General features: G+C 41.4%; 2 protein-coding genes across 7 annotated transcripts; both read left to right on the plus strand.

Annotated features, from left to right (window-relative positions):
* Positions 1-860: 860 nt before the first annotated feature.
* On the plus strand, positions 861-2,495 carry LOC123965799 (ankyrin repeat and SOCS box protein 5-like). Its single transcript, XM_046042154.1, has 3 exons — positions 861-1,035; positions 1,190-1,381; positions 1,901-2,495. Exons 1-3 carry the CDS (start codon positions 876-878, stop codon positions 2,026-2,028), a joined length of 480 nt encoding a protein of 159 aa, XP_045898110.1. The 5' UTR covers positions 861-875; the 3' UTR covers positions 2,029-2,495.
* Positions 2,496-3,261: 766 nt separating this feature from the next.
* galnt7 (UDP-N-acetyl-alpha-D-galactosamine: polypeptide N-acetylgalactosaminyltransferase 7) lies at positions 3,262-24,554 on the plus strand. 6 transcript variants are annotated; one of them, XM_046042147.1, is made up of 16 exons: positions 3,262-3,714; positions 4,917-5,028; positions 5,308-5,626; positions 10,769-10,935; positions 11,018-11,148; positions 11,929-12,008; positions 13,077-13,259; positions 13,522-13,704; positions 16,366-16,483; positions 16,602-16,724; positions 17,149-17,264; positions 19,375-19,477; positions 19,613-19,711; positions 20,229-20,357; positions 20,550-20,580; positions 23,630-24,554. In XM_046042147.1, the coding sequence occupies exons 1-16, from the start codon at positions 3,592-3,594 to the stop codon at positions 23,785-23,787; spliced, it is 2,175 nt and encodes a 724-aa protein (XP_045898103.1). In that variant the 5' UTR covers positions 3,262-3,591; the 3' UTR covers positions 23,788-24,554. The 6 variants fall into 6 exon arrangements, with proteins under 6 accessions (XP_045898103.1, XP_045898106.1, XP_045898105.1 ...); XM_046042149.1 differs by having other exon boundaries at positions 3,267-3,714; positions 22,696-23,773; XM_046042150.1 differs by lacking the exon at positions 13,077-13,259 and having other exon boundaries at positions 3,266-3,714.
* The last annotated feature ends 2,447 nt before the right edge of the window (positions 24,555-27,001 follow it).

Raw genomic sequence — 27,001 nt, forward strand, 5'->3', positions numbered from 1 at the left:
CCGAAGCACACAGCCAGGATAACCAAGGAATGGCTCTGTAAGAAGCATATCAAGGTTCTGGCGTGGCCTAGCCAGTCTCCAGACCTAAACCCAATAGAGAATCTTTGGAGGGAGCTCAAACTCCGTGTTTCTCAGCGACAGCCCAGAAACCTGACTGATCTAGAGAAGATCTGTGTGGAGGAGTGGGCCAAAATCCCTCCTGCAGTGTGTGCAAACCTGGTGAAAAACTACAGGAAACGTTTGACCTCTGTAATTGCAAACAAAGGCTACTGTACCAAATATTAACATTGATTTTCTCAGGTGTTCAAATACTTATTTGCAGCTGTATCATACAAATAAATAGTTAAAAAATCATACATTGTGATTTCTGGATTTTCTTTTTTAGATTATGTCTCTCACAGTGGACATGCACCTACGATGACAATTTCAGACCCCTCCATGATTTCTAAGTGGGAGAACTTGCAAAATAGCAGGGTGTTCAAATACTTATTTTCCTCACTGTATGTGCACATATATATCTCATCTACCTCTGACATGTACATAATAATAATAATAACAATAATGATAATAATAATTTACTCCTGCATCTGTTGCACTCTGCTCACTACACTATTTGTCAATCTGTCTTTATTGTTTTAGTTTATAGTGTGTTTGATTTAAATATACACACTATAGAGATATAGTGTGTTTGATTTTTATTATTGTGTTATTGTATAAGTAAGCACATTGTGAGCAATGTACAATCCTGAGTCAAATTCCTCGTATGTGTACACATACCTGGCAATAAAACTGATTCTGATGAAAACAGAGCACAAAGTACTGCTCAGTAAAATGAACTCTGCAGGGAGTTACACTTCAGCATTGAAACATTGTGCATGTTTCATCATTGTGTGTGTGCAGGTAATAGCCAGTGTGTAGAGGCCCTGCTGTCTCATGGACAAGATCCAGACTATGAAGTGTCCCACTTGGGCTCTCCTCTGTACATGAGCTGTCTACACCGACACCCTGCCTGCTCAAAGATTCTGCTGCACAGAGGTGTGGATCATTTACTGCAACCTTCTGTCATTTCAACTTGTGGGACACCTCCTATAGTGGGAGCAGACCGACAGTTTGAGGGTCCATTGCTTTGGTCTTTTTGGCATAGAAAATATTTAATATAATTTATTACATTGCCTCTGTCCTCCTCTAGGAGCCAGTGTTAATGTAGGCAGAGGAGGGGACAGTCCTCTGCATGCAGCTGTCAGACAGGACAGTGTTGATCAGGTGTCGGTGTTATTGGACTATGGAGCTGATGTCAACATCAGAGACAGCAACAATCAGCGACCTGTGGAGCTGGCACCTCCTGGTGGAAAAACACAACAGCTGCTACTGACATTTGAAGGTACTGCAATATCCTTACCGCTGTGATTCTCAGTAATGATGCAGGGCACAACTCAAAATTCAAGCTGAGCTCTATCACAACAGTAAGAGGAAATCACTCTTCCTCTTGTCAAAGAAAATGTCTTCTCAAAGAAGAGGTACAGAGATAAAGATGTGATGAATCAATGTGGCCACAGAGAGAAAGATCACATGTAGTCTCCCTCTCCTTAAATACACTCAAGTACAAAGAGACAACAACAAATGGTAGGCTGCAAACAAACGGCAAATCACATCTGGAGTATTAGCATAAACCCAATGGCTATTCCTGAGCTGACAAAAGGAATGCAAATGTATATAGCATCAGAAATATCCCCCTACTCTTCCATTGATCTGTGTTAAAATCTCACCTACAAGCTCAGAGAGGTTTATTATAGACCAGGATCCTTTGATTAGTAATCACTGTTTAGCCAAAATCACTGTGACCAAGACGATGAGTCCTAAGAATCTGCAACCTAAAATTTATTTCTCACACTCTCTCTAGTTTCTCCCAGGAGTCTCTGCCAGTTGTGTCGTCTCCAGATCAGGAATCTGATTGGTCGATCCAGACTGACGCTGCTCCCTCTCCTTCCTCTCCCTTCACTGCTCACTCAGTATCTGGAGCACACGTAGGATGATGGGCACACATGCAGCATGCCATTGAAACGCAACTACAATTCAGATGCCATTTCCTTAACATTTGAAATTTAGATTTGCCAAACCCCTTATCAACCACTTTTCATGTTAACATGTCACCATGACTTTAACTGAACGCTGTGTGGAGTGTGGCTACTGCAACACCATTACACTGAAATACAGTCAAGATTTACACTGTACACTGTACTGTGGTGCATAGTACACTGCCTTTGTGTTGCTCAAACTGACACAATCTCTGTTTAAATGTTTATTATATAGAGAGAGATACCTTTTCCCTTATAGATAAATGTCTGACTAATCCAGACTTTGGACTTTTGGCTCTGTATGTTGTAAAAGCACAATATGTAATTTTGTGAATAGTGGAATTTATTTTCCCTCTGCACATGCTGGCCTTCAAGTATCTGTATGGATATGTAAATACCAATAAATGATCCATGGCATGACCTCAGTGACCTGTCCAGCAGTGAGCAGGGAGGAGGGTTACGTTGAGTTTCATGCTGTGACTAACACACTTAATAAGTAGTGTAGGGAGATTCTCAGTCCAAATCATGTGGTCTGAAAAGTAACCTGCAACTTAATTGTTCTGCTGTGATGCTTGATAATGTATTTCCATGAAGCCTCTGTCTAAGGACAAAAGAATGGTGATGTGTTACTGAAGTCTGAGGTGATTCTGTGAGGTCTGAGGATCTTCCCAAATTCCCTTCACACACCTATAATTCTAACCCTCTCAATGCAATCTTCAGATTGGGTTCAAACTCTCGACAAACTATGTAAACATAATTTACATAGACAACACTCCACAATCATGTGTTATTATTCTTCATTAATATCATTCCCTTCTCCATTCTTTAATTACATTGTGTGTAGGCTATTTTCTGATTGCCAGTCCCTATTACTGTTTCCCTCCCTGAAGAGTGTTTATTTCTGCATTCCTGTATAAGGTAGGGTTACAACAAAGAGCCAAAGCCCGTTCAGTAACTACACGTCACCTAACAAATGTAGTATGAAAAACCAGACAGACCTCTTTTAACTTCACATCCAGTAAAACTTGAATGTAACGTCCAAGCTGAGTCGTGTTAGAAAACGAAAGGACACTATTTGAATAATTAAAATGTGGAAAAGAAATGGAAACAAAATATTACAGACTAATTTATATATCAGGAAACATTCGTGCTCGTGTGAGAAGTGAGCGACAGAGAGGTAAAGCCTCTGTAGGCGTTTGCCTCAGCTGGGCAGAGCTAACGTTACAGTGGCAGCAGCAGCAGCAGCAGGTCACACAGCGATACAAAGCACAGAAGGAAAAGAACCGGGAAGGAGCCGCTTCCATCACCTTGTGGAATACAAAATAGAATTTTATTGAAACGTCTGCATCGCGCCGAGTTAGTAGCAGCCTTGTTTAAACTTGCAACATCAGCAGCTGACTAGTTAGGTTAGTTAACTGCCTGGCCATCCTGCCAGCCGGGTTGCCCTTGCTAGGAGCTGTAGCAGTTAACTTAGCTTAGCTGTTTGCAGTCTGGCTAACCGGGAAGAGCTTCCAAGATGAGGCTGAAAGTAGGATTTATTCTACGGAGTTTGCTTGTCATTGGGACGTTTCTCGGCTTAGTGGTCCTCTGGTCCTCTCTGTCGCCGAAACCCAACGATGAAAACCCCTTTGGAAAACGGGTGAGTTCACAACAGCAAAGCAGTTAACGTTAACCGTAACGTTAGCTAACATTAAGTGTCCAACAGCGGGAACTGCGCGTAACAGTTATGCGTGCTAGCATAACTCCAACCCAACACGTCATAATGTACAATACCGGATTATTACTGATAATGGCAGAAGGGTCGTAGTATGACATTCCCATGTCTTCAATAGTAAATAACAAAAGACATGAGAACCCACTTTCATTCAGGTGTCGGCCAATCTTTACCATATTGGTTGTCATGGAAATTAACGTTACTTCCTAGCTAGCAACTAACGCTAGCTGCCTTGATACTTTTGTAGTGAACGTTTGGATGAAACTTACAGTTGCATCTTCCCTCGTTTAATATTTCCTAAATCGCACACGTCCATTCCAGGATATATATCCGCATATGTCACCACATAGGTGTCATGCGTCGCTGAGGCGGAACTTTCAGTGTTCAGTCCATTACTGTGTGGTTAAAGGGAAGGGAGCCAGATCTTGAGGCTCCGAAATGGCTCTTCATTTTGTACCACTTATGCTGGTCGCCGTCAAAGTTACATTCTTATTTGTTGCAAATAAAAATGCAAAATTCTTCATCTGCAATACAATGAAATATAATGTCATATTAATGTTAAAAAGCGTAACAAATAGTTCACCCTACTAATGAAATACCTTAGTTTGGTTAATATATAATATGAAACAAATATTTCTGCTCCATTGAAAAGTGTCGTTTGATACTCGACCAACAGGTCACTACACCACACCCCCTAAACATGAATGCCTCTGAAGATGACTGTAACACAACTTGATTGTAATATACAGGTAAAATACTTTTGAAACTTGAAAGCTTTATAAATCAATTTAAGATTTCATAAAGGCATTTTAAGTGTATGAATCTGACCATAAATATGGCTGATTTTTGGCCCATCGCCCAACCCTACCTTGCATACATCTATACTGTCTCCCCTTCATTCCACTCCTGCATACATGCTGGACAAACAGCCTGTCCTACACCTCTCGTTCCTCACCCCTGCCCCCAGACACACTAGGTGGAGATCTGCACTCTGAGTGCACTCTTTTAGTTTAAATAATTTTTCATTATATTTTTTGTCCCGACATGTTCAAGCACTTTGTTATTCTCTGAAGAAATATTGATGACGTGCGTCTGTGTTATACCCACTGTTGTATCCCTCCATACAGGATGACCGTTTGCTTCCCAAAGGAGAGCCAGCAGATCCCTTCAAGCCTGTGGTGCCCTGGCCTCATGTGGAGGGGGTGGAGGTTGACCTCAACTCCATCAGACTCAACCACAGTGAGACAAACTGAGTTCCATTTTAAACTTCACATAAACTGCGCTGAAATTCTCTAGAAAAACAGTCAAGCTTTTTTTGACAGTGTACAGGTGACCTGTCACTTAACAGGTCCTGATGCATATGTACAAGTTTTAGTTGTTGCTTTTACCATCAGTAAGTGGTTGCAAGGTATAGCACCTTCCTCTGAAAAAGAGGGCAAAAGATATAAAGTTTAATGGTATTGGCATTTGTTAGTTGTGGTTTTGTGTGATCTTTTGGTTTGTGGTTAATGTTTCTAGGAGGGGACAACCATCCCCAGAACCCTGACCAGCAGCCCAACCAGAAGCAGGTGATCCAGCAGCAGTATGTGACATTCAGACCCCACACACACGCCTACAGCAGCCCCATCCTGAAGAAAGGGATTCTGGGAAACTTTGAGCCCAAGGAACCTGAACCTCCGGGGGTCCCCAGCGGTCCTGGTGAGGGAGCCAAGCCTTTTGTCCTGGGTCCGGAGTACAAAGACTCCGTCCAGACTTCCATCAAAGAGTTTGGCTTCAACATGGTGGCTAGTGATATGATCTCACTCGACAGAACCATCAGTGATATACGCCATGAAGAGTGAGTACTGCTGTTATAACAGACTAGAAATCTGCCAACTTCTTTATGCATTGTATCATTTACTATTACAGGAACACTTTCTTGATTTTCAACTTGATCCTGATATGTCTGTATGTATTAATAGACACCACACTAGACAACTTGTTTTCATCCGTCCCAAATACTACATCAAATAATGCAATCGCGGGCCAAGTTTTATCAATCAAAATGTTATTAATAATGTAAATCTGTTATGGAGTTTCACTTTCAATTACCATTTTAATGTATAGTCCCCTATAGGCTTCCATAATAAATGACCACACAATTAAAATGGCTTGGCTAGGCTATGAAAACGAAATGTTAGCTAAGCAAGCTTTCATTTCTGTAAGGCAGCGGCACAAGCTGGCCAAGTTTACCAGGATTGCTTTGTGATGTTTCCTTGCAAAAGCATCACAAGAAACCCTCAGAAGAGTGGATGATGAATGAAAGGATGAGTTGCTCCTCTTGCCGGAGTCTTGCACAGTCTGCCCGCCAAGTGCTTGATCCAGGATGTTGGTGAGCAGGTCTTTGTAAAGATGTGGGCACAGCAGTCTCTCTCTGATTTTTGAGACGAGACAGCCAGTTCCTGTTGTTAAAAGGGCGGAGAGAGGTGACTAAATCTCTACGGGCTTTGTTTGTGCAATCCCACTCAGTCTGAACAGGAGTGATTGCACATCCCCGGGCAGATGATAGACTAGCCCAGTAATAGCCCAGCATAGTATAAGGCTGTCCATACCTACAACCGGCATGTAGATCACTTACTACAGAAAACTAACCATGCTCAACATGGAGGGGGAAAAATGGTTAGTTATTTATGTTGTGGAAATCGTAGAGATGCACCGAAATTAAATTACTTGCCCGAAGCCGAAACCGAATATAATGAAAAAATTTGCCGAACAAGTACATTCACATTTTTGCCTCTTTTTTTTACCATTGCCTAAATTAAATAGTGAAAATGTGCTTTTTCCTTAGTGTTTCCCACAGGATGTGGAGAGACTATGGTGGGTGGGTCCAATGCCCTAGAGGATCCGGTAATGTAAATTATAATAACAATAATACATTTTATTTATAGGCGCCTTTCTGAACACTCACAAAAACATAATAAAACAGAAAAGGTCACCTCACAAAACATAATAAAACAGTACAGCAATAAATCAGTAAAGTTAACAACCATAATTACAGTGGCTAAAATCAGGGTACATAACAACTGGAAACAAAGACTGCTGTGACCTGATTAAATTACAGTGTCCATTTACTTTTAATGGACACATCTAATATGTTTTATACTTTCTGTGAATATAATCCAATTAATCTTATTTCCATCCTGTATAGTCACCTTATTTTGAAAACCGGACGTTGTCACATGTGTATCCTCACGCTAAATTCATCAAGTCTGACCCAATATGATAAATGTTATATGTGGTTCTCGTATGGCGCAACATGAAGACTTCACAGCCTCTCTTCAGGTAGGACTAGTGATGGGCATAGCGAGGCTTTGTGAAACATTGAAACGTTTGAAGCAATTGTGCCTGAATTGTGTCGAGGCTTCGAAACACTTTGACACCCGTCTCCACGGTGACACCTACTGGTCACTTTTGATATTGACACATCTTGGTAGGGGGCTTTTCTGAAAAGCGAATCACAATTGCTGTGTCAGAGGGTGCACTTTTGGAGCAACTAGGGGTTAAGTGTGTTGCTCAGGGACACATGTATCACAGGGGAAATCGAACCCAGGTCTCTCACATCTAGGCATGTGTCTTAACCACTACCCCATAGAGACAACCTATTCATTTTCAGAATAGAAATAGGCCTACTTTATTGATCCCACGAGGGTGAAGTCTTTATTACAGATACCTGCAAGGCATAAAAGGAATAGAAATAATAGGTTGTTGAAGTTAGTGAATAGAGAATATAATAAAGTATACAAATCCAAGAATATAATAATAAATGATAATAAATGTGTGGATATCTACAGTATGATACAGTAGCTTATTATCAGAGGTGTAATGATAATTAGCAGGAAAGATATAGGCCCTAGTGTAATAATAAATAATAATGAGTGCTGGCAGTAATGAGGTGTAATGGATTAAAAATCCGTAACTGAGTAAAGTTGAAGTTGTTACAAGAATGATAAAAGAAAAGTGGAACAATGTCTTACATTTATTATATGTCAAGAATGTTATTCAGCTGTTTTGGGGCTTAGTCTTCTTTTTTTTTTTCCATAATTGACATCCCAAGCCTTGGAAAAATTTTATCACATCATGGAACATTTGGTTGCTGGCAAAGACAAGTATTTTTTTGCCATCATAGGCCTACAGGTTCGGATATACTACAATAAATCAAAGGATTGTGTGTCACCTTCTGAGAAACGAGTGACAAACACTCAAAGCGGGTCTTTTCTAAGAAGTCAGCCACAGATGGTATGGATGTGCCGAAATTCAGCAGAACAGCGCCTGCAAACGGCGTTTTTTGCATCTTTCTCGGACACTTTAAAATGCTTTCACACTGCCAACATGTCAACGTAATTGTTTGGTAAAATTTAATCGCTCTTTTGACTTGTTTGGCCGAACACCGAAAGTGCTATTTTTGCTATTTTCGGCCATTTTAATTTCAGTGGCCAAACATTCGGTGCATCCCCAGGAAATTACATATTGCTGGTGAGGGATTAAGCAAATAATTGAGTTACAACAAACCGTTGTCTTTTCAGAATTTATTAATAAAAGAGAATAAACAGATCTGTACTACCAAGGGCAGCTTCGGGCGTGTGGCCCCGAGCAAAGGGATACATAATCATTTACGCAGTCTAGGTTTCTATGTTTTGGGGAACAGAGATCCTCTCCCAGCCTTGAATGTTCATTCAAGGCTGGGAGAGGAACAGCAAGAGAGGAAAACACTAAAGAATCTCACAGCTCTGACCTAAACCCTGCATCTGTGAACAGACTATACAATAATAAGAAAAGGTTAAGGAGATCAGTTTAGTTCTGTAGCTAATACACGCAGCAGCTGCTTTGTCAACATTGCAAGTCGGCTGCCTGTGTGCTCTGCTGTCTACAAATTCAGTTCAATTCATTTTTATTTATATAGCTCTACTATATTTATATAGTTATCTCAAAGTGCTTTATCATAAAAGAGCAGGTCTAGACCATACTCTGTGATGTTATTTACAGAAGCCCAACAATTCCCACCAAGAGCAGCACTAGGCGACAGAGGCAAGGGAAAAACTTCCTTGAGAGGCAGAACAAGAGGCAGAAACCTCGAGCAGAACCATGGCTCACAATTGCGAGTGAGCTTATTTAACGCAAAACTTTATACAACGTGCTGCTGATGGAGAAAGTGAGCAGAGACACACACAGGGAGAGAGAGGTGTAAGTGAGTGTTTGAGTATTTTGTGTGGGGAGAAGTGAAGAGAAAGAGTGCGCATTCAAGAAGTGAATAAACACTATAATAAGGTGGACAACGACCTAGAATAACCTACTATCAATACTAATACTTTACACACTGCTAGCGCCCTCACACCCGCGCCAGCCGCTGCCTCCACAATTACATTGTCTTAATGAGAGCTCAACAGCCCAAGAGCAGGTGTGTCACGGATCTGTCCCTCAGAACCGCAATACGAGAAAGTGGACTTTTGTGTCACGGTTTCTGTCTCAGTCTCAGTCCCGCCTTAGTGCATGTGGTGAACTCCTGATGATAATCTAAACAACTGTTAAAGGCCCTTTGAAATGGCACTTGCACTTCCCTGATTTTATGAGGGTGGAGCGCTTACCCCAAAAAAGTTATCTCTGGAATATATAATGCAACACTATCAGCTCTTTTGGTGCGTTCCGTTTGACATGGAAAGTCGGAATTTCTGAGTTCCAAGTCAGAAATTTATGTGTTTGTATGTGCAAATACTGCATAATGCGTTGTTATCAACTGTTATTGCTAATAATTTCCAGAGGCTTCAATCTTTGCTCTCCGACTTAAACCTGTTGTTGTACTGGAATGCCGTCAACTGGGGTGTGACGTCATTCCCAGCAGCGACCTCCGACTTCCAAGGTAAATGGTACGCACCATTTGTCCACAATACAAAAGGGGCAGGCAGGGAGGTAAAGAAAATGTTACTTTACTTACGTATTTGGCCTTTTCACTTCACAGATGTAAACACAGGTGTTCACCTTGCCTGGTGATGCAACTTGTTTCACGTTGTGCTCTTCAGACTTTTTCCTCTTTGGCTGTTTCTCAGCCATGTGATGAATCCTGTGATGAATCCAGCATGTTCGAATGTACCAATGTTTGTTTACAACGTTTTCTCATGCACAAGCTGGAACAATGTTGTGGCTGCTTGCTCAGAGCAGCTTTGTTTGTTTTGTATTTACAGACCCAGGGCTATGTAGAAAAACTGTTTCTTTTCCGAGCACACAAAAAATGGAAAGAGTGTATTGGAGTACAATTGCAGTAAAGTAACCCTTTTAGGGAGCACTGAAGTTGATGTGGAGGCTTGTGGTAGCCTGACTCCATACTGAGACGCTTGTTAGTCACCCATGTACCATTTTCTAACCCCTAACATAGACCCAAACACCCAGTCACTTTGTTCAGGGGTCATAAGCAAACTGTCAGAGGTCCTTGACCTCATCAGCTCCCTTCTCCATCCAGCACACATATTCCAACACAACTCAAAGCTGGTTTGCTTGTAGACTTAACCATTGCAAAGATGACCATACTATTGAATTTGAAGAACAGGATGAAAATAGAAATGAACAGAGATGACAGCATCAGGATTACTCCTTCAAAGACACACAAGACATTAAACAAAGGTTTCCGCACACTGACTGGTACTTTCACTAATAAACTGACTAGTGTAAAATCAGTGGAGTTCCCTGTTTAAAGATTTTTCATGCAGTGTTGAGAAATGTTTTCTAACACGGAATGTTTTTGTAATCATAAGAATGGGATTTAATTCATATTTCTAAATCATTTAGATGTGAACCTCTCGTGAAACGTATGCAGTTGTTCAGCTGTGACCAAAAGCTCCCGTATAGGTTTGCTGCAGAGAGATGGCAGCAACATTTCTAAAAACCTGTACATTTCTAAATGAATTTAACTGACCTGTTCTTGGCACTCCCACCTGTCCCACATCTCCAGGTGTAAGTACTGGCATTATGACGACAGACTGCTGACTTCCAGTGTGGTGATAGTCTTCCATAATGAAGGCTGGTCTACACTGATGAGAACTGTCCACAGTGTCATCAAGAGGACTCCCAGGAAATACCTGGCTGAGATAGTCATGATCGATGACTTCAGCAACAAAGGTGGGTTTGCTTTCCTCATAGGAGTAGTGGTTGGGGAAAAAGTTTCAAATGCACTATGATTTATCTCGTGTGTCGTGTGTAGCCCATCTGAAGGAGCGTTTGGAGGATTACATCAAGCAGTGGAACGGTCTTGTAAAACTGTTCAGAAATGAGAAGAGAGAAGGACTGATCCAGGCCAGAAGTATAGGAGCCAAGAAGGCCAGTAAAGGACAGGTATGATCTTTCCAGCTTAAACTTAAAGTAGGAGTGAAACACTATAATCAACAGTTAGTAGTAGGGTGTCATGAGAGATCGTGTCATGAGATCCCAAATATTAAAACATGACAAAATCTCTTGTGGAGGAGTTGAGCTGTCTCATGATGCATGATCAGAGCTGCCAACTTTTCACACACTCTCATGCCCACATCTAACTAATAACGTCAACTAGGTGTCGCATCATCTCCACCCAGCTGATGCGACACCATCGTACGCCGTGATAGTAATGAAGTGGACCCATGCTCGCTCTGAGTCCAGACAGTTTGTGAGTGGGAACATAGCGGGTAGAGTTTTGCAATATAAACATCTAAAAACTGAGGCGCAACTTTGCTCTGCTTGGGACTGTGATCTGCACTTGAGGTGTTGTTAACGTGTGGATAGTAAGTAGTTGCTCCAGAGGCGTGTGACCTCTGACATAAATAGCAATTGTCAGTCGCTTTGGATAAAAGCGTCAGCTAAATGAATAAATGTAGATGTAAATTATATTCTGTTATTGTTTTAAATTTTGAATTGAATTGATGCGGAAAAGGCATAAATTATTGCAGACAATTTTACCAGAATGCCGGAGACTAAGTGTTTAAAGCTCAGATTTCCTGCAGAAGCCCCCCAACCCCGTTGTCAGCTAAGTGTAACGTTAATCCCCTTGTTAGTAGGATTGATTGGACTGACACCAATTCCATTCTCAATAAATACAAAGGAACACAGACATCCATGTGTTTGTGTGTCTTTGTTTTGTAGGTACTCATCTACCTTGATGCTCATTGTGAGGTTGGCATCAACTGGTATGCTCCTCTGGTTGCTCCTATCTCAAAAGACAGGTAACACAAACACACACACTTTCGAGTTTACAGTTTAAAGGCTGGGTTATCCAACAGATTGTTTCCAGACTTGTTCATTACTAAAATGTATTAAATCATAACTTTTGTTTTCAGCACGTCTCTCTGTTGATAGCTTTGTTACCTTTGGTGTTAGAGTATGGTATAAATACAGACAAACTGATAGAGTGGCAGATGAAATTCATGATGGTACCATTTCATTACATGTTTATAAGTAACTTACTGTTGGTGCATGCAAGTGTGCACAGTGCAGTCCAATTGTGTTTCCATATGTGTACTGAAGTGTCACTGTGCAGCACTTTCAAAGATATGATCATCACTATGTTTCACAAGTTTTCTTTTCTGTCCTGGCCCACGGATAATGAGTTGTAGGTTGCTTGTATTGTAGATGTCTACGTCTTCATCAGTTGTTCCAGATGTTTTGCTCAGAGGAAGTTTCTCAGTTTGTGTTCATTCTTATCACTGCAATAAATCTGCTTTTGCTCGCAGCTCTGAAACCTGAAACCTCACATAGCCGGCGCAGCGAGCTGTTTAATTTACACTGATTTTGGGCACCTGTTCAGAACAGTGAACTCTGTCACAGGTTTGATTCTGTGCCATGTATACAGTATTTATGCAAAAAAAGGTCTGGCCACAGGAGCAAATAAGCATCACCCCGTAAAGACTAGAGATCACTCCCATATCTAACAATGCCCCAGCATTGAGTGCTTTATCTGCAGTTACCAGTTAAGTGTATGTACAGACTGTATCTAGTGTATATGGATCTGGCTCCAGGAATAGTACTATGATATGACGTGCTCCTTAATGCCGTTCTTTTACCATCTCCTGCATGGCACCTACAATAGCGTCCCCTGTGTGAGAGACATAGAACTCCTCAGCCTGGAGCATTGTTTTTTGCAATTCAAAGAGAAAACACTGAATGACATTAGACACCTGTCTGAGCTCTGCTGTAAAGCTCACCTCTGCAACACTTTGAACGTGTGTGTGTGTGTGTGTGTGTGTGTGTGTGTGTGTGTGTGTGTGTGTGTGTGTGTGTGTGTGTGTGTGTAGGACAGTGTGTACAGTACCACTGATAGACTATATAGATGGTAATGAGTACACTATGGAGCCCCAGCAGGGAGGCGATGAGGACGGCCTGGCTAGAGGAGCATGGGATTGGAGCCTGCTCTGGAAGAGAGTGCCACTTAGCCAGAGAGAGAAGGCCAACAGAAAACATACCACGCAGCCCTACCGGTACACTCACCGTAGCCAGCATGCTAACACTCATCCCTGTTCTGTTTGTGTCTCCATCTCCCATCCCTTCATCCCACCTGTCCTATCCACTGTGTCTTGCTTTGTCTTGGTCTCCGACGCCCCACCCCATGTCTTTGTGTTTTCATTGGCACTTCTGTCCGTATTTGTCTATTGTATTTTCTGGATGTACATGCCCCACCCCCACCCCCACCCCACCACCACCATGTATCTTGTGTGCATGTCCCCACCCCCACTCTGTCAGAACGGTGTGTACGGTGCCTCTGATCGACTCCATCCATGGCCAGATGTTCACCATCGAGCCCCAGGGTGGAGGTGACGAGAACGGCTTTGCTAGAGGAGCCTGGGATTGGAGCATGCTCTGGAAGAGAGTTCCTCTGGGAGACAGAGAAAAAAAACTCCGCAAAACAGAGACTGAGCCATATAGGTACAGAAAACCAATGTCTCCTGACTAATCTGGACAGTGTGTATACACAGAAGACAAACACATCCCAACTAACCTGGACAAATGCTAATGATATGTCTGACATAGAGACTATTAATACTTCACCGAACATGTGCAGAAATGCTAAGTGTTCGAAAAGAACAAAACAGCTCTCTCGGTAGATCTGCTTAAATTAACCTAAAACCCAGAAATATTAAGAGCCTGGGTAACAACAGATTATATTTAAAATATGATTGTGTCACTACTAACCAACTAAACCAAAACACTAACTCCTTTGAAGGGGAGCAGTTTTCTACTGTCCTGTCCACTGACTACGCTGTGCTGTAATGTTTCCACTACTGGGAGTTAAATGGTGTTTCACCACAGTGTGTTGTGGGCCCTGTTTGTTTTTGTGGGGTCTACAGGGGAGCCTCTGGTGTGAATTGGGTTTGAGATGTGGCACCCCCCCCCCTCCTCCCCCCTTCCCCCAATCACTTTTCATCATGTCTTGCTGTTAGTCTTCAATTTTACTAATTTCTCATAGGGCTGTGCAATTAGTCGAAATTTAATCACGATTTTGATTTTGGCTTCCAATGATTAGAAAAACTAGCTAATGGAATTAAAACGATTTTTTTGTGGCATGCTGTTTCGCATTGACACTCGTTTTCTCTTGTGATATTAGTCCCGCGGACCCTTTCCGCCCGCCCGCCCTAGAAGCCCAAACTCTTTCTCTCATCCAGGCTGTTACATGTTTTCTTCAGCTCGAGCTAACATGGCAGGCTAGTAACTGCTTCAACTTGCTAGACGCCATTATTACACTGCATACATTAGCCTAGCAACTGGCGGACCCTTTTTCTACTCATAGCTTTACAATTTACATATAATTAATACTTATTCTAAACCCAGTGTGTTAAAACTTGCTTTACCTGGGCCTTGCTTGTAAAATATCCACTGTGTCCGCGTCTACTAACGTATTACCGGATTTATACTTTCCTCACCATTAGTTGTTAATTGTAACATAACGAGGTGTCGTCAACTTCCCCTGTCATCACACACGCGCGCGCGCACACACACAGCGTTACTGTCTTCCTCTTTGCTCTAAGAAGCTGCTTAAAGTGAAAAATATTTGATTACTTTTAGTTCCTATGTCATGTCTATTTTGGATAATGCATAATCATTAAAAAAATGATGCATTCAGTTTTAAAAGTTCAATAAACGCAAGATGTTTTCTAAGTCAATCAACAATCATGTAGGGCTGAATGTCGATAAAATCGATTCATAAAATGCTTCGACACAAATTATTTGCATCGATGCTTCGTTTAATCCATGTAACTATACAGCACAGTGTTTCACAGGGACATTTATTACTGTCGCACATTGCGCTTACACTGTGAACACGACGTGATAAAGTGGAGGAAGAGGGAGAAAACGGCGATGGACGAAGACAAAAGTGTCCAAAGTATGGGATTATTTCAAGCTAAAGAAAACAACAACTCTCTAATGTTACCATCCGTCCACCATAAAACTAAACTTTTGTCGCCTCGGCAACAGCACAGCAGTACCTGAACAAAAAGGTGTTCTGCCAGCGGAACTCAGACGAGGTGACAGTAACAGCAACTTTAGCATTTAACTGAAATCATGATTGACTGTTGAGTTGAAGCCAAAGTAAGCCGCAGTCCTCAGCTGTAAATGTGCACAAGTGCGTTGGTTGTTCTCCTTTTTGGGCCGTGACTTGAAACCTCAGTCATGAGTTAACTGGGTGTCGGGGAGCTCCAGCTCTCTCTGTAGCTCAGACAATCCCTGCTACCTGCGTGTGCTAATCCATCCTTTCAACCAGATTCTGTCTTTATAATCGCCATCTTTATAATAACAAACAACAGCTGTTTTGTGTGCAGGATCGCTCATTTCCCGTTTCACATTTCACGTGTGTTTTCTTGATAAAAGTGGTTTGGAAACCAGCGTCGGGTGCCATGGGTGTTGTCAGCTCCTGTAGTGTGTGTGACCCCCTGTCACCGATCAGTCAAGTAGTGTGAACGACACAACAACTTTAAGACTGCCGTCATATTACGGCAAGTTGTGTGAACTACACGGCCATCGACCGACGCTGAAAGTCGTGTAGTCTGCACGAGCCTTTAGTGTAACTTGTTTAGCACTTGGTGATGTTTGTGTTTGTAAAGCAGCTGTCTGGTTGTTGGTCTGATGTTTGCTGGATGACACTATGAATTTCCGAAATGACTAATAAATATCTATCACGTATAAACGTGCACAGCTGATCCCGTTACTGCCAAGCAAAAGTACATCTTAAAACGATGAATCGATGAATCGTTGAAATAATCTATAGAAGCTTCGAATACTAAAATCATCGTTAGCTGCAGCCCTACAATCGTGTTCATAATTGTGATTTTAATTCAAACCAAAATAATCGTGATTATGATTTTTGCCATAATCGAGCAGCCCTAATTTCTCACTTGCTTAGACTTTGTCTCTGTCTGTCTCTGATGTACTCTGTGTTCTCATTCTTATTAATACAGAAACTGACTGTGATTTAAGTGAAGGCAATATTGATGCAAATGAACTCTTTAATGTCAGACTTTCATGTATTAGATGTTCACAGATACCTTGAAAAGAGAGTCTGGATGTGTGTCTCTGTCTTTATACTTGTAGGTCTCCAGCCATGGCAGGTGGTCTCTTTGCTATAGAGAGAGACTTCTTCTTTGAGCTGGGTCTGTATGACCCAGGACTGCAGATATGGGGAGGAGAGAATTTTGAAATATCATACAAGGTAAACATGGACTATCCCAGTTTATACACACTGAGGCTAAATGGCCACACACACATGATTTAAAGGGTCTAGAGCAATGTTCACCTGGGCTTTGTACCATTTCTGTGTGTTTATGTAGATTTGGCAGTGTGGTGGCCAGCTGCTCTTCGTACCGTGTTCTCGTGTCGGCCATATCTACAGACTTCACGGATGGCAAGGCAACCCTCCACCTGCACATGTTGGATCCTCACCCACTCTGAAGGTAGAATGGCTCGTGCTTTGAAACACCAGGAGCCGGATGCACACAACTCTGTTTAGATTCACAACTACAAGTCTGTACACACAAAGACAGAATTATGCTTACAAGATTTATAAACAGTAGTGTTGAATCATGGTGAGCACACGTGCACAAGCCTCGTTTGCACTTTACAGATCTGTGTAGAATGCACACACAATCAGGGAAACTACTTCTCAAGCCAAATAAACAGTGTTTTATTATTACGTTCCAGCTCACACCTAACCTTTCATCTAAATGTTATTTTATCAACTCCCAAAAATACAAGGTTCATGTGGGAAATTGTTGGGCTTCATTTATTCATCTACGTTGCTTGCTGTATATACTAAATTGTCGTGTGTCTGTGTGTGTGTGTGTGTGTTTGTGTGTGTGTGTGTGCGCGCGTACACAGAACTATGTTCGTGTAGTGGAGGTATGGTGGGATGAATATAAGGACTACTTTTATGCCAGTCGTCCAGAAACTCTCACTCTCGCCTACGGAGACATCAGTGAGCTTAAACGCTTCAGGTATATAATATGCATGCTTTGTATTTATTTCTAATATATATCTGGACTTTTCATCTTTTATCACACTTGATCATGCTATAACACATCTCTGAATTTCTCATTTTACTACCAGTTTCCCACAGAATGGCCCCTGTACACTGCGATTTTTAAAGGCAAAAATGTCAATAGAGAGGTCACACTGTAAGAAATGTCCCCCGACAGCTGATTTAGAGCTTTGTCAGAATTTTTTGTCACCAGTGTGAGGAAGCCAGGAAGGACCATATCTTCACAGTGTGACTGCTGCTACGACCCACTTCTACAAACTAACCAATCATAAGTGTAGGGATGCAGCTATTACCGGATTTCACTATTAACCGCGTTTTAAAACGTCACAATTAGTTAATCGTAAAGGCTCCACTACAGTGTTTCTGTTGCGCAAAACAAAAACAAAGTTACATGAGCGGTGCACCAGCTTAAAGTGCCGTGCTTATCAAAGACTAGAGGCTACTGTTCACTGGCTAAACTCGGGCAGAGAGACAAACTGCGAAGCTTTATTTCCACCAAAGAAACGGCTAAGCTCGGCAGTGCGGGAGAATTTCTAACTGAGTTAAATAACGTGGCAAGTTGGTGGGCAATTAATTATAAACATGTCATTTACAGTCGATGCCGCAGTGGTGAGAGTCGAGCTTTCAGTGCAACGTAAAGAAACACAACAGGTGTAACCTTTCCGACCCACCGCAAGGACAGCCAGTGTCACTGAACATTTAACGTTACATCCTGTTGCCTCTTCCTGTCTGTGTAGAGAAAATGTTTGTATGTTAAAATGGCAGGTGTAAAACACTGACATAACATCAGGAGCTTATAGACTTTCAGGACTACACCAATTACCTGCATTTCAGTTATTAATGACACTGCATGAGAGATGTTCTCAGTTTCTCATATTCACTAAAACTTAAATGTACAGTTCAGTTAATGTCATCTCCTCAATAACTATTTCCCAGGGGGATAAATGAAGTTAATATTCCTCTTATATTAATAATACTTGCATATTAGGAATATAATTGTTAATGTAATTAAATATTAAAAATCAACTTAAGTCATTACTAGTGTTCTGAAATTAATGAATGCAAAATAATCGTGACACCGTGATTATTCCTCAGACTATAATTGTACCAACAAAATCTGTAATTGTTGCGTCCCTACATAAGATTGCATGAAATTACACATAATAGACATGTTACTACTGCTAAAAACATGTTTTCTGCTCACATCTGTACAAATGTTTTCCTTGGGCCTTGACAAACCAGACTTTGATCAAAACCATGAACAGCAGTTGCCTGAACACCAAATTAACCAAAGCTACAGCCACAGAATTCCCCCAAGAGCTGAAGTATTTCAGACCCGCTTACACTAACAAATAAAAATACAGCGAGACATTATGACGATAAGCATACAACTATAGCAGTCAGGATAAGCATAGCAAATCTACTGGTATGATCATTGATCATACAATCACAAATAGGACTATTCATCAATTATCAACACAGCCAGAGACATACAAGAGGTAACAATCACAAATGACATCCCTGATTGTACTCTGAACAGAATCCTGTAACTCACCCATCAGAAGTTCACTCTACGGGCCTTTACTAACAAGGTTGCAAGAAAAAAACGTCCCGCATGACAGGTTAAATGTCACTGGATAAACAGATTTCCCAATTCCCAGCAAGCCTTGTTACATCATAACTTTTGAGAAGGAAACAACCAAAATTAAATATGCTTCAGGTAGAAATAATATTTTTTCAATAAAACATTTCAATAACAATAAAAATACATAATCACATAATACTGAAAATATGAATGAAAATAGCACCAACATGCATCAGTGGTAGTTCTGATGTTTCAGAAGTGACAGTTTTCCTGTTGATGGCAGTCGTGAAATTGGTCATATCTGCCCTGCATTTCAAAGATTCTTAAATTTTATCTTTAGACACATGAAAGATTCTTAACATTTGAAATAAGGTGAACATTCAATAATATTTGAATTGCTTAAGTAATGACTGTTTTTATGTCAGCGGTGAAGCTGTAAGCTCTCTGGTTGTAAACTAATTGTTTGCTTGCTGAACTTCAGGGAGGACCATCGATGCAAGAGCTTCAAGTGGTTCATGGAGGAAATAGCCTATGACATTCCACTGCACTACCCTCTGCCTCCTAAAAATGTGGAATGGGGGGAGGTAGGCAGACACACGCACACAGCATGTTCACTCACTTTAGTTTCTTTCCTGGTGGTTAGATGCCTTGTTTGAATCATTTGTGTATAATCCTGTGCCACAAGATTGTGTTTGTGTGACTTGTCCATGTGTGCATAGATTCGGGGCTTTGAGACAAGTTACTGTATCGACAGTATGGGACACACCAATGGAGGCAATGTGGAAATAGGACCGTGCCACAGGATGGGGGGCAACCAGGTAATGAAACATTCGTTGTGTTTAAATCAAAATTGCACTTTGAAAAAAAGCGATTAGCTAATGTTGAATGTTGCTGCTATTAAAATGTAGGTTCATTATACAGCGCATCTGACCCGTTTCACATTCATTCTGTTGTCATTCTTGTGTGACAGACCTGCCCAATCACAAGCACAATGCGCCTCCAGTTACGGTCCTACTCACCAATCAGAGTGGGCGCAGGGCGTGTACATTTTACAACAACAAACCAAACGTGTAGGCTGTGCCACTGTTTTGTCCATCCCCTGCCTGTCAACTCACACTGGACGTTTTTGAGCATCGGAGCGTTTGCCTGCCCCACGTTGCTGATGTGGTGTTAATTTGTCATTTTGTGTGCTTTTATAGTGATAACAGCTCTCTGTGAGCCAGTTTTGTGCTTTTGTCTGCACAGCATTTCAGAACAAGAGCGTTCTGCCCGCCTGACTTTGTTGACGTGTGTGTGTGTGTGTGTGTGTGTGTGTGTGTGTGTGTGTGTGTGTAGTTGTTCCGTATCAATGAAGCCAACCAGTTGATGCAGTACGACCAGTGCCTGACCAGAGAAGGTGATAATTCAGCAGTCATCATCACACACTGTGATCAGAACCAGCACACTGAGTGGAAGTACTTCAAGGTGAGACAGAAACACATGTGACTGATGAAAGCAAACATCTGTTCTGTGCTTGTGTTTGACCATGCTCTGGTCAACAGTGTGTGCAAACAGGAAAAGATGAGAGCACACTGATCAGTCTCAGACAGACAATGAACCACATTTCAATCACTCTCCCTGTTACTCTCTCTCTCTCCCCCACATTGGTCTTTGCAGGATCTTCATCGGTTCACTCACATGCCGACAGGTAAACATTTGCACTGTTTTTCAGTTATATATTTTTCACATAGTGATTTGCCGTCATCATTGACAATCATCATGTTACAAGTAGAAGGAAGTTTAGGACAGTGTGGCAAAATTCTACAGTAGCCACAGATTATTGATAAAGACCTGAACCAATAAGGAGTATCTACTATAGAGAGTGGATCAATAAAATCCTAATGGTGGCCATCCCAACTAGTGAGAAAATTGCCTAATTAAATAGCTCTGATCTGTAGCTTGTTTCAGACAGGTTGGTGCTTGCGGACATGCTGTGTAACAGGACAGATTTAAGTAGTCTGTGTCGTATCAGCATCTAGGTTTATTACAGTAACTTTGATTCCGCCACCACCACTACAGTGGTGGCCCACAGTGTGTGTGTCAGTCAGAGACCCACACAGTGGTACAAACCAGTTTCAAACCATCCCGCAGCTTCAGTGACAAAGCGAAGCAGTAGGCTTGGGCAGTTTACTGTACTAGGGCTGCAACTAACAACTATTTTGATAGTCGATTAATCTATCTGTTATTGAAATGAATAATCGATTATGAATGGCAAAATTAAAGAATGCGCCTTATTTAACTATCAGCTTTTAAATTAAACTTGTTTGTTTGTTTTAGGCTTGTGCTCATTAACAGTCACGACAATAAAATAAATACTGCTTTCAAAAATAGCCTTTTAATGGACGTTTCTGCTGCAGCAACAGAAAGTTCCACTGAAATCAAGTCCTGATCTGCTGTTTAGTGACAGAGCAGTTACAGGCCAGTACTGACAAATTGACACTACAAAGAAAGGAATAACGTCATGCATTACATTTGCCGAATTTACAGGGGGGTCAATAATAACGATATTATAGTAGACAGCGTTTCACAATGTTTATATGTTTTCCCCTAACTCAACAACTCACAAAACACCATGATTTTTTGGGGGGGCAGATTAGCCGCTGCCTCACGCAGAGACAGGAGAACTGTTCTCTCTTTAGAAAGTAAGAAATTGTCCGGTGTTGTCTAATCTTGCTCACTCGGCAGCAACACAATCTCCAGCTGGGAACGTTGCCATGACCGAAGCATCGTTTATGATTGCAAAGTCAGGGCACATCTGGAATGTGAACGCGGCCGTTGTGCATCATAATTATGTGCTACTCTCAGCGCCATTAAAAGTCGATCAAATTGACTAAGGGAAACTATAAAAAAAGTTACAACTCATAGCGTACACGGCTTTAACGTGAAACTAGCTTTCAAACTAGCTTACTGAGATGAGTCTTCATCATCCACAGAGCAACAATGTTACGCGCCTCCTCTTCAGACGCTCCGGTGTTTACAGGCAAAACTCAGCTTTGTAGACGCTGCAGTTAACAACCTTTTTGGTTGAGTGAAGAGTGAAGTGCTTCCACACTTTGGAGGTTTAGGGTTGTAAACGTGTTACTGCAGCGCTGATGTTGTGTTGTTTTAGTAACTTTACTGATCACATCACTTTACTCCATTAAGCTGACGGTGTTATTGGCAACGAATTTAATAATCGATTTTCGTCGACTACGTCGATTAGTTGTTGCACCCCTATACTGTACCAGGCTATTTAGAAATCCAGACTCATACAGCCACACTCACTACGCTCACTGCTCAATTGCAACCGCAAGTGGTGCGAGAACGTTACAGGACTAGTATACGAGAATAATGCCTCTGTCCCTGTTTGGTAGTGTTTTGGGTTTAACCCAGATAAGAAAGGTGAGCCAGCCAACAGGACAAAGCTGCATGCACATCATCTCTGTTCAGCCCACTGCTGTGTCGGTATCCATCGGAATCTATGGAAGAAGTGCTCTCATAGCGTTCATTATTCTATATGCCATAAGTATTTAAACCCAGCAAGAATTGTCTAAATAGGGCTAACTGCATATTAGACATATTGGTCATGAAATGTGATCTGATCTTCATCTAAGTCACCACTATAGGCAAACATATGCTGCTTAAACTAATAAACACAAACAATTACATGTTTTTAGGCTAAGCCTGGAAGCAAACCTTGTCTAGTGGAGGCTGGGAGGAGTTGTTGCTTCTGAATCCCTGTAACAAACATCAGTAGTAATGTTCGTCTGTGTTCTCCTAACAGGGAAATGTCTGGACCGCTCCGACCTCCTCCACAAAGTGTTTATATCAGACTGTGACACCAATAAAACCACTCAGAAATGGGAGATGAACAACATAGTGGCTGTATGAAGACTGGCGCTTGGAGAGAAACATAGTGACACATACACACTGAGCAACACATCCGTTTACAGAAATCCTTTAAAGAATGAGCTTTTTGATACGAGCCCGTGTCAGTGCACCTGGGGTCCACATGGTCAAATTTAAAGATACTGAGTGTGGACGGTTAACAGCTTCAACCCAAATCTGTTGGTATCGGCCAAAATATGCCTTTGTCAGACTCAAGGTCATTCATTGTACAGACACTCCAGGTGGCAGATGAACTGGTTGTTGAGGCTGGTAGCTACAGGGCCTCAGAATAACCTGTTGGACAAACACTGAACCGGAAACATGACACATCTCTGTCCTTCATTGTGTTGATACCCTGTCTCTCTATCTGTTCTTCTGGGCTCTCAGGTCTTTTCTAAACCACTACATTGATTATTGAAATTAACTCAACTATTGAACAGTCATGCTCTGCTATTAGGTCTCTTCAATCTAATCCAAAAACTGATTTGCTCACTCACCAAAGAGTCCATTTTTAATGGTGGAGGATTCAGTCGCATCATCAGTGTGTTTAAGCGGCTGGCGAGGTGGTACATACACTGGCAGGGTAAGAACAGGGTGTCAAAAACAAAGCATTTATTAGAAGTATCTAAAAAAGAACTCTCAGGTGAGCCAAATCTGTGGAAGAGACGAGGAGTGAATAAATGGAGAAGCACAATCAGGTCTCCGTTTTTGAAAGTGTTGTGTGATGGTGTCATGCTGATATGTAAAAGTCCTGGCTTGTATTTATATGTAAACAATCAACATATAACATTTTTTATGCTCTCCTCCTGTTTGCTCATCTGTATCTTTAGAGTCATTAGGCCAACGTGGCCTTGTCAGTCAGAGTACATCATCCTTCATCTTGGACCAGACAAAATGTGGAGAGGCACACGCTGAACAGGCTAAAAGGAAACTGACATTGAATTATTTGTTCATTCTTCACATTTATGTTTTTAGTATTTCCAATTAGAAAAGGACCACTTTAGGTTCAAACTAATTCAATAATCTACCAGGCTAAATTTGCATTATGAAAAAGCAGAACTGAATTCACCACTCTGTATGTAAATGCCTGACCAGGACCAAAAAGATGAAAACAAAACAAGCAATTCTTCTTTCCTACGTAGTTCTTCTAAACCATCTCCAAGTCCTTTCCCAGTGTGCCATGTGTGAAGCCATCCCACGTGACTCGTCTTAACTTTGATTGGTTGCCATTTACTTGTATTGATTTCATAGAAATCAATCAATAGAAACCAAATCATTATATTGGCTTGAATTGATTTTCATCAACTTCTATAGGCACTTAGAGAAAGTTAAAACGAGAACAGTAACCTGACTGCCTGAGGATTTATGAACTGCCTGCCTGTCTTGATGAGTAATTCAGTAGCTGACCAGTTGACTGTGACTTATTAACTGCCTGTCTGAAAATGAAGAGAAAAAAATGCCACTTGGTTGTTTAGGGTGGGGAATGTTGCCAGTGAGAAATGGTGGTGGTGGTGGAAACGACAGATGAAGAAAATCGGACTGCTTTTTTGTTTTTGTGGAAGGGAACAAGGGTTTGGTGTATGGATGACCATGTATGCAATGTTTTGTACAATGTAAATAGATTTCTTTGTAAAGATGATCATGATGCATTTTGTGAGGGGCCTTGAATGATGTAAATATCTAACTTATAGCAGAGATTTAATATGGGCTAAACTGTGGGTGAATGAGCAAATAAAAGACCTGATTTTTTACTAATATCACTGTTCTCTCTTTTTTTATTATGATTTCAGGGAAACAACTTAAAAAACCCATACATGATGGATTATTTTGGCACTAACTCCTTGTGATATCTAATAGTGCAGTATTGGTTTTCTTTGTCCGGGTTGGGAAATATGTGAGACTCACTCAACTCAATAAAATTGAACTGAGTGTCATTCACTTACAATTTGGTCAAAAGAACAAATCTTTTGGGTGAACGAACTGAACTGATTCACTTACTGAAACAATTCTTGTTCATGTTATGTTGGCATTACTATGTTGGATATTAAGGTTTAGACGGCATCAAGATTTATATTAAATAATGTAATGAGAACAATTATAAAGGTTGTGCGTGAGCTTGTGGTCAAAGAATAAAAGGTGTAGAAGCAACTTTAAGTTGCTCCATATGTGTGGTTAACTGTAACGGTGCCAAGTTAAAAGGAGTTAGTTAGCATGCAGACAAAGAAAGAAAGTGTGTGTGAACATAGCATTTCTAAGTGATTTAGCTGTGGCAGAAATGTATTTACATAATCCCACGTTAACAGTGATCACAACAATAAAATACATCAATGTACATTTACCAAAGTAAGTGCTCCGTATAGCGCCTTTCTAATCTCTTTGACCACTCAAAGCGCTTTTTACACTACTTCTGTATTCACACACTGAGCCTAAGTGCTCAAACAGAAACTAATATTCACACACTGGCAGAGCAGCCGCCAGGGGCCATTCGGGGTTCAGAATCTTGCCCAAGGACACTGACATGTAGCCTGGGGGAGCTGGGGGTTGAACTGCCAACCTTCTGATTAACAGCCAATCCACTGTACCTCCTGAGCCACAGCCTACACAGTCCTGTGCTTAGCCAAGTTAACTTTGCAGTTAAGCTATATAAAGCTATGCAATGGCCAGGTACGTTACCAGTCCATGAAGGAAGAACACTGGTGTTAGTAGATGTTAGCTGGCAGCTCCATTGGGGATGGAGCCTGGCGGTGAAGAATTGTTTAGTTGTAGTCTTTTGCTGTGTGATGATACAGATGAGAGGGCCTGGCCACTCTGTTCTCCTCAGAGTTAGCTGGTTGCTGGACTTTGTGTAGCAGCCAAGAAGTCTGCCTGGTCTGGTCTGAGTGGGCCTAGCTGGGAGGCCGCTGTGGCCTTTGGGTCCATACAGGTGGGGAGCAGAGCAGATTGGATAGAGGAAAAGAGAATGTTGAGAGCTTGTGCTGCTGTTTTTATCAATGAGGTGTGGGGTCACAGGTTCAATCAAAGCTGTTCACGCATTGATGTGACTTTCTTGGGGTTCCTGGGAAAATAAGTTAACTCACTTGACAAAAGTTCAGCCAAGATCAGAAATGTACGACCTCAGCTCCGTGAGGTCCCTGTGATCCCAACATCCCCCTTTTGGTCTCAGGATTGCACTTGATCTGTGATTCGAAGAGCACGTAAGTTCATTTGTCAGTTCATTCATCTTTGTAACATTTGGGCAGTTCATTAACCAACTGGGCATTGGTCTGTCAGATCTATCTATCTAAGCAAGAAGATCAGAAATTACGAAACAAAACATCAGAAAAAAGCAGAAGAGCTTTAACTATGTCTACAATAATAAGTGTTTGTCAGTTGCTTGTCAGGTTAGTGAGAACAGGAAGGTAAACCTGTTATGGTGAGATGCAGAGAGTGGCACCTAAAATGAACTTTTGTAAAAATGTATGACAAGCTGTGTGTCATACGGGTGTGTCCTAAGCTAGTTTCCACCAGTAATCTTACTGACAGAATACCAAGGAGCTGGTCCAAGTGTACTTGCTAAGTTGGACAGTGGTGTCCAATCAGAATTAAGGCTTTTCTCAGCTAATATTGAGTTTGCTGCTGTTGCTAACACATTCATGTTTGCCTATGCAACTGTAAGAAAAGTAAGTTATGCTAAGCTAGCATCTGTTTTACTGTCAGTACACAGGACTCTGTGGTTAACTATGACCTTGAGAAGCAAACTGTGGAGCTTCTGTGTGTTAAGTTTCTTTTAACTCATGGCTCAGGGCAGAGGGGCATTCAGACATGATGTCACTGTGACCATGTTCTGAACTGTGGTCAGAGATGGACAGCTGTCATCACCAGAGCCCTTTAAGAGAGAGTTTCTTGATCCAAAATTCTTGATCATCACGTGGTTGATGGAGACCGCAGATAGCTCCCAGAAGTCCTTTGCGGGCAATTTAAAATGAATGAGAGAAACGACAGAACGGCGATTTTAAGCGAATTTTGGTAATTTATACAATAAATGCATCGATTTACAATATTTGTACAACACACTGACATGTATGTAGTTAGATTACTAAATATGCTAAATTTAAAAAAGAAAAAGACAAATTGGTGGACATATACAGTCCATGTTTGACGGTAATAGCTACAATTACTTTCCTTGTTGACATTGTTTTGGCTAACCTTCCCTTGGAAAGTGT

The sequence above is a fragment of the Micropterus dolomieu genome, unplaced genomic scaffold, assembly GCF_021292245.1.
Source record: "Micropterus dolomieu isolate WLL.071019.BEF.003 ecotype Adirondacks unplaced genomic scaffold, ASM2129224v1 contig_11344, whole genome shotgun sequence".
In the NCBI taxonomy this organism is placed as follows: domain Eukaryota; kingdom Metazoa; phylum Chordata; class Actinopteri; order Centrarchiformes; family Centrarchidae; genus Micropterus; species Micropterus dolomieu.